General features: G+C 40.2%; 1 protein-coding gene across 1 annotated transcript in view; it reads right to left on the minus strand.

Annotated features, from left to right (window-relative positions):
- Positions 1-8,074, minus strand: part of gckr (glucokinase (hexokinase 4) regulator) — a 10,117-nt gene extending 2,043 nt beyond the window's left edge. Inside the window, exons 1-15 of the mRNA XM_056370254.1 lie at positions 6,672-8,074; positions 5,999-6,148; positions 5,846-5,914; positions 5,689-5,757; positions 5,292-5,365; positions 4,404-4,470; positions 4,236-4,289; positions 4,026-4,120; positions 3,788-3,893; positions 3,517-3,635; positions 1,942-2,040; positions 1,651-1,748; positions 1,325-1,401; positions 213-309; positions 26-132 (exon numbers count right to left, since the gene is read on the minus strand). Coding sequence (XP_056226229.1) covers positions 26-132; positions 213-309; positions 1,325-1,401; positions 1,651-1,748; positions 1,942-2,040; positions 3,517-3,635; positions 3,788-3,893; positions 4,026-4,120; positions 4,236-4,289; positions 4,404-4,470; positions 5,292-5,365; positions 5,689-5,757; positions 5,846-5,914; positions 5,999-6,148; positions 6,672-6,722 — 1,332 coding nt within the window. The 5' untranslated portion in view covers positions 6,723-8,074. The remainder of the gene's footprint in view (positions 1-25; positions 133-212; positions 310-1,324; positions 1,402-1,650; positions 1,749-1,941; positions 2,041-3,516; positions 3,636-3,787; positions 3,894-4,025; positions 4,121-4,235; positions 4,290-4,403; positions 4,471-5,291; positions 5,366-5,688; positions 5,758-5,845; positions 5,915-5,998; positions 6,149-6,671) is intronic.
- Between the last annotated feature and the right edge of the window lie 323 nt (positions 8,075-8,397).

An 8,397-nucleotide genomic window follows, 5' to 3' on the forward strand; every position in this document is an offset into this window, starting at 1 on the left:
GATGGATAGATAGATGGATAGATACTTGTTCAGCAGCTGCAGTGTCTCCATCAGTGTGGTGATAAACAGCATGAAGGTTGGACGTCTTCTCTCTCACTCTGCGTGCCAACTTTGCCACCTCTGTTACATCGTCTGTGGGTAGAGGCTGTTAAGACGCTCTCTGTTTCTTTTTATTTGGACAGAATCCAAACGTGAAAGAAGTGTTGTCTCACCGGAGCGTGTGAAGATAAGCAGAATGGTGTCCTGGTCGCTGAGATAGGGCAGCACTGAACGCAGGAAATCCTCATGTGAGATGCAAAACTGAGGACCCTGGAGGAAAGAATCATCATATGGTCAAAACAGCATCTGCAGTAGTGTTACATTTTTAAATACAAATACATACTTAGGTGGGACAATTGTACATTTTAAAGCCCCTAAATTTAGCAGCATATGAATCGAAATGTGGGTTTGTTTACTCATGTCTTCAGGCGGTTGTCAAACAAATCTGATCAAACATCACAATCCTTTTGAGGTGATTTGTTAAACCGTTCATAAGTAACACCAAAGGATGCTTCTTCTTTCAAGCTTTAACTTTGATTCTTGCTTCTTTAGTCACGAATATTTGCTTTCAAGTTAAAATCCTTAAGATTTTTCTTGGTACCACGTCCAATTTTTTGACAGCATTATGCACAGGAGGAAATGAGAGATGGTGCAGTAGCTGCTCAAAGTGAGTTTCCTGTCTTTTCGAATGGACTTACCATTTACCACAAGTGTCACATCAATCTGACCTGAAATCTTATTATAACATATTACAAATATCTGGCGTTATTACAGCTACAGATATATGAATTTAAAACTAACCAGCAGTTTAATAAAAAGGACTAAAGCAGATTAATTGGAAACACATCAAGTCCAACAGTGTTTCATAAACCAGGTACAGCAGGGTGTATTTCATACTAATCCTGTCCTGGGTTAATCTATAAGTCAGATACAGCTGAGACAGACATGGAGCAAAATAAAAGCTGGATTTCATTTTAATTGAATATTACTGGATTTCAAACATATTAATAGTTTCTAAAGCCCTTATGAGGATTTTTCAGTCTTATTTAAGACCCAGAGAGAAGCCAGAACAGAAATCTCCATGTTTTTTTTTTTTTGCTCGTACTGACACTGACTACCGCAGGAGAAGTTCAGACAAATGTTAATTCTCCTGAACAGCGTGAGATTTTTCATTTTTAAAGACAATGCGATGGTGCACGGTGTCAGATTAGAGCCTTTGTTCTGTATCTGTAATAATTACTTGTTCATTAATTCTAATTGTCTTCTTTTATTTCCCTTCACATACCAGTGAAGTGAGGGGACCCTCGTTGTTGCTCAGATTCCTGTATCCCCCGCTCATGAAGCCACGAACATCTTCATAGTCTGACACACACACACACACACGATATATTTATATACGTATATATATATATATATAAGCAAATGTAAAAGATGTATCACTTGCAAATTGATATGTAAATCAGTTAATTATGTCTCTGATCAGACGGTTTTAGATTTACTGAGTCTTGGTTGAACTCACGCTTCCCACTTTCATGTGTGTTTTTCGACGTTCTAATTAAATTAAGCTGCATTGTTTTTTCCTGATAATGATGTACATCACACTTCTCTCACCCGCTCCAAACGTGGGGTCACACTCGCTGGCGTCGATGAGGCCCAGCACAGCCAGAGAGCCCCAGCCCAGGTAACACACACGGCTTCCGCACCGCAGGCTGAAGCACAATAGGTAAAATCACAATTGAGAGTTTTGGAAGCTTTTCCATCCGTGAAACAAATAAGAAGTGTGGGGGCGGGAAATCACTGCTCTGGATGTAGTAGCTGTTTTGTTTTCGTACTCTGAGTCTGTTTTCCTTATTTAATAAAATTCAAGGTTACAGTGAAGGGTGTAAAAATGGGATGTTTCACCTCCGTCCAGCTGCTTCCACCAGAGCAGTCATCCCCTCGGTCTTAGCGTATGTGATATCCAGAGTTTTGTCATATGCTCTCATGTGCTGCAGGATGCCCCTGTCGGAAAAGCAAAGAAGTTAACTTTAAATATTTCGGCTGTACAAGCAGGTAACTGGTCATGTAATGTTATGTGCGTGTAATATACTACATAAGATATAACTTTAATATCATGCATGTACAAATTCTCTTTTCTGCACTGACCTGCAGAGGTCAGCAACACACAATTGAAACACAATAAAAAACACAGTTGTTAGTTTGCTATTATACACACATAAAAGCTTTTGTGGTGATGTCCAACTTGTCTCCCATAGGTGGATCTATACCTATGTGAGACAGTGATGTTCACATCGACGGTGCTGCAGTTACCACATACAGAGCGCTGAAGCGATGCACGTGCAGCCACATGTGCCTTCCTCTGTGCTAACATTATCACTAAGGTATCACTAGGTATTTGAATGCACTCAGCAAATATACTGATACATGTGAATGTAAGGTACTGACATTTACAAACGCTCACATCAGTAGTAATGTGGAAAACATGTCCAGGACAGATCATCCAGTCGGCTGCAGGCTGACGGCTGTCAACACAAAGAAGCACTTAGGATGCTGCATGTTGTACCTTTGGGTGCAGAGCTGGAGACGAGAGGTGCTATGAGGCTACTTCAGGAGAAGGGCAGTTTCATTATGATCTTAGAGGCAGCCAAATGTCCAGATGTACTTTAAGGTCTATTAAATACATGTAATGACCTGAAAACATTTCAGGATAACTGCAGGATGATTTAGAAGTCAATCCAAACTACTAATTTGCAAAACACACTCTGAATTGTCTGAACTGCCGCAGCCCTGTGAGTGCAAAACACACACTACTCGGTCTATGTTTATCCATCAAATGGCATCAATGTAGATCTAGATGCTGTGATAGTTGTGCATTTCAATCTACAGTGTATCTTCAGTTCAAGGTGGAGGGAAAGATGTGAGGAGAAGATACCGAGAGAGATGAAAGAGAGAGGTCCTGGTGTGACACCGCTGTTCTCAAAGCAAAGGGAAGTTAATTTGCATTTAAAGGTGCTTCTAGAAGTTATAACTCATATATTAATTAAACATTGAAGAAATATCAAAAAACACTCAAAACAACACTGCAAATAGGAACTAGTGGCTGATTTGGGATATGAAATGTCAACAAATGTAGAATATATATATATTCTTAAAAAAAAGTGTTAGACTTTGAAGAGCCCTGTATTAAAGCAACGGGGATATAAAGGAATCATACGTGAGTCATACAAGAAGCCCGCTCTCATGTCTGTAGGCTTTTATCGATCTTCTCATCTAACTCTTGACAGGAGAGTGAATAAGTGTATTTCCCAAAATGTCAAACTAATTTCAGTGACTTTATTTTTCTACATTTGCAGCTTCACTTTATCATTTAATGTTTGTTCTTCTACCGAAAAAATCTGTTTGTTCAGTTTAAGCAGCAGTAAACTAAACAAGAATGAATGTTCACAGGTTAGTATGTTCAAATAGCGCCATGCTTACTCGTATGTGACGGGCGTGTTCGTGAAGGCAGCAGCATGAGCAGCGGACAGGACAACGTCCAGGAGGATCTTAGTGGCGCTGCCTCCCTTCATCCTGGAAGAACCACTGATGGCTTCTGGCTGAACACACAAACATTTTCACCGGCTGTAGTATCGACACACAGCTCCCGGTTTCTAATTTTGAGACTTGACACAAATGCAACCTGAACAGTTTGTGATGGAGAGGAAATAATGCGTACAAGAGTGTGATGAGTACAAGTGGACGTTCTTACCCCAACTGTCGGGTTGATGAGGAAGGCCACTTGACTTTTGGAAAGCTCCTGCATCCTTTGAACCACACTGTGAAATGTGAATGTGCAGCCAGGTATGGGCTCATCCCTACACAGGTAAACACACTGTTATTTTACATGTTAAAAATAAAGTGACATTTCACATCCAATTATCCCCAATTACCAACATTTTCAGGGGCATAATATTAACGGAGTAAGAGTGAAGTACGTGTTTACACACTTGGCTTGATGTGCAGGGTTGAAGCCAACCACTACAGGAGTGTACACCTCAGGGTGCTGCAGGCAGAAGTCCAGCTGACCGGCCACAAATGGAGCCTTCAAAACCACAAAGCAAAATGTGCACAAACTAGGTTATCTGCAATTTAAAAACTCCAGATTGAGAAGTTAAGTTACATAAGAATTCAGATTTTGTCCAATAAGAGCGACTTACAGATAATCCACAGGAAATGCCAATGAACAACACCTGCTTCTTTCCCTCACAGACCTGCAGGGCGCCGAAAACATGCAGTGGTCAAATGCTTAAGACAAACATTTAGACTGTATCTTCACACAAATACACAAATCCCCAGGACACACACTCTCTACCGTTGTCCCTGACCTTCTTCAGACTGAGCACGCCTGATCTGGGGTCATCTTCAGGAGCTTCCTGGGAGGAAAGCAGAGCTCTGAGGAAAATGAGGTCGAGATTTTATTTACACATTCAAAGCTAAACTATATACATTTTAAAATTAGAAATAATAATAATAATAATAATCCTTCCTTGTACAAATGAAAAGTTGAATTCATAATTAATAAAAACACACCTTTATTTAATTAATACTCTTGCAGTCTTGGTCTGGATGACAGATAGCTTATGATGGCTGATGTTATGTATATTTTGTGCTGTATATTTAGTTAGATGTTGCTATGTAGCTGATGTTACTGTGTGTATCTCACCCTCCCTGTACTTACCTGAGTAGGTGGTATGTTCCTGTTAGGTGAGGAGGAGGAGGAGAAGGTAAAATGCCATTCAGTGGTCAATAGGGATGAGAGTAGGTGGCAGTTTGCTGTGAGACTGCTTTAGTTATTTTTGTTGAAATTCACAGAGTTAATATGTTTGTAATAAATATAATTTTATTTAGAGCAACATGGTGGTGGAGTGCGCCTGTAGCAGCAAACCCCTTAATGTAAATTATGAAAATGGTGTTTTATTGTAAAGGAGCTCGACTTTTCATCTGTAAAAGGAAGATTATTTCTTCTCTCTAACGTTATGATTTCACTTTGAGTATGTTTGAAGCATTTTCCTCAGACACAACAGCACTAATTCAGGCATTACTGTCAGATTGGAATAATTCAGAGCGGTGGCTGATGCTAAAAATAAAAACCAGTAAAGCAATAAAGCCCCCTGTCAATTTCAATACAGCATTCTACAATCACAGCTGGTTGTGTATTTTCATTTATATGAGTGTAATCTCGTTCCACATAACAAAACAGCTTCCAGCCCCACCTGTCTCCTCCTGCAATGATGTAGGAATAAACCAAACTCCGGTTCAGCTTCCTCAGCTCTCTGTTGAAGCTCGTCTGATGACACACCGGAAATATAAGAGAGAGGAAGTCATTTCCCACAAAACAAGCGAGATTTGATCAGATGATTTCATTAAATGTAATTGTTCTGATATTACTGGCATGGTCTGGCTTGTTCTGCTGTCCAATATAATATCATTTTCCGTTCTTCAAAACAAATAAAACGCCATTGGAAACGAAATGAACTAAGCTCTTTCTACGTGATCTCATAAGTTCGATATGAAACCAAATAATTTGAATTTTGGTGCAGTGGTTCCGCTCTTTATTCCTGGTGTGCAGTGGGCTAAATCACGCGAGGAGCTTTTCAGGACAACTTTTACCGCCATGAGGAAAGCCAGTCGACCAGAAGTCCCACACCCGCTCAGTACAACGAGGCAGTCCTGAGGATCCTGCGGAAGAAACAAAGACAACACACTTTTACCCCACGCCTGACTGACCGACAGAAATACAGCACAGACAGGCAGGCGGAGATGATACCTTGAGAATGATTTCCACCCTCTTGGCGACCTCCATCAAAGTTTTCACCACTTGGTCGCTCAAAAGCTTCTAAAAATGACATTCAAATCATCATTTCCTGAAAAGAATATATTCAAAATACATTTCCTTTTTTTTTTTTTTACAAACTTGCACCTGGTGGCTTGCTTCTGTCTGTTCTTGAAACATCTGAGCGTCACAGGCCTGTAACGTCCTCACAATGCAGTCGGCCGAAGCTCGGTCGATGTTGCGCGTCAGGGGATTGGACTTCTCTGAAACAGGAAGTGTCGGCTCATAATCTGGAGACTGAAACATAACATAACAATTTAAAGAATAATTGAAAATATCTGCTGCATTTAAACACTTCTTCCCCTTCCAGCTTTAATACGGTGATTTCCCAACGTAAACTTTAACAACATATTAAAAGACTTTTTAGTTGGTTTGATTTTATGCTAGTTTATGTTTTAGGACAAAGATAAATTGATGATAGCTGCTTTTATCACTTGATAATAGTTTAATTTAGGGGAATAGGTTGACATTTTGGGAAATACTGTTAATGTTTTTCATAAAAGATAGATGATAAAATTGCATGTCTTTACGCTAAACATGCTAAAAGTGAAGCTAGCCAGTTTTACTGGGGGTTTTGTGCTGGACTATTTCTTAGCTGTGTGCTGTGGCTGCTGAGCTAAGCTAACCAGCTGCTGGCTTTAGCTTCAGGTGTCTCATACAAACACGAGAGTGGTATCAATCTTCTCATTTACTCCAACTCTTCAAGAATGCAAATAATACTGTATATTCCCCCAAACCTCTAACCGTTCCTTTAACTTACCTCCCATTCACACATAGTGGAGAAACCACAAGTCTGGTCTGATTTGTCCATAGCACATGAGTCTGTCCTTTTCTGACAAAAACAGTTTGTCCCTCTGTGTCGTCTACTTCCCTTTTGTCAGTGACAGTGATTCAAAATGAAAACCACAAAGTGCTCGGCTCTATCTGTTGTGACAAAGTTCACTTAAGGACCTTTGAGACTGAGGAGTGAAAGGAAGTATGGATTTCTCTGTCACGCACCGACACAAACGCCCAGAGTGCATTGGGATTAACTGCGAAATTATCTTTGCAACTGTTTTATGAAAAATAAGAGAGATGTAAACTGCACACACTTTAATCGGAGCAAAGGTAAAACATTACCAGGTCTGATTTTTAATTATAAAATGCACCACAGCAAAAGCAGCTTGAACACTGAGATCAAACTGGAAACTCAGCATGGGACAGATTTTTAAAAAATCATCTTTGATCTCAGCTCGGAAACTGTTGGCTCCCAATAAAAAAAAAAAAAAATAAAAAAAAAAAAAACATACCAGTGAAATGTGTTCCATCATTTTCAAACACGCTTTTCAACCCTGGAGTACAAAAGATCTAACTGCTTCTCGGCAGTGTGAAAATATTTACAACCCAGCAGATTGTGGAGTCTAATACATTTCATCACTTCCAGTGGACTCTATCACACTGTTTTGCTGCAGTGTGCCTCACTCCTCCATACTCCCACCACAGTCTCTCATAACTGCCAGCTAATTGCTGTCAGTGACACAGCGGCAAGGACATTTTTCACATCCTGTTCCATCCACAAAGGGAAACTAATATTATTTCTCCCCACACTTCGTAACTCCTGTTGGTGTACTTTGACTCTCCGTGGAGTGATGCATTTGTTCTACAAGTTACGGGGCTCACGCTGATTATTAATAATACTGGACATCTGAAGTACAGTTTGGTGTTAACCTCTCTGAGTCAGTGCAACACCAAAGCTGTGAGTTAGGGATGTGTGATAAGCCAAAGCCAGGAGGTAGCACTTTCATATTTCATGGCTGAAGTAACCCAGAACAGACGTATCAACGAGGATCGGCTTGCCTTGTGTACATATTTGGTCATAATTGTGATTTCCAGAAACCGAAATGGAAGTTTTAAGTGTTATATTTAAGTTTTAAGTTTAAAAAAACAGATCAGCGAAGATCAGTTTTTAAGTGATTTCTCTTGTTCATTCAATAGTTCAGCATTGCATTTAGACTTCTTGTTGTTTTGACTTTTGCTGAAGTCTAACCGGTCAACAAGCCCCGTGCTCTGACTGTTTGGGAAACAGGCCTGCTGCATTTCTCACAGACTGAACACGCCGTCCTCACTGAATGATGCAGCAGCAGACTGTCTGACCAGCCAATGACAATGTCTGAATTTATACATAATACAGTCAGAGGAGCTCAAGCACAAAGTGTCTTGTTGTCTGTGTGGGTTCAGTTCATTTATTTACCTCTCAGTAACTGTGTTTAGCTGCCTTTGAAATAAACCTGTTTTCAACCTGTGCTTCATAAATAATAAATTCACCTCCACCTGAGTTGACCCTTGTGTTCCTGATAGTCTCGCATCAAGTCAGACCTGCTGCAGAACTGCACCGCCTGTTGACCTTGGCAACAGAAACACGAAAAGGTCCTTAGATTTTGAAGCAGCAGCAGGACCTCCTTCTCATCCTGCTTATTCTCAGCATTGCACTTAATTCTTGACAAATC

This window comes from Seriola aureovittata, chromosome 24 (assembly GCF_021018895.1).
Source record: "Seriola aureovittata isolate HTS-2021-v1 ecotype China chromosome 24, ASM2101889v1, whole genome shotgun sequence".
NCBI classification, from domain to species: Eukaryota; Metazoa; Chordata; class Actinopteri; order Carangiformes; family Carangidae; genus Seriola; species Seriola aureovittata.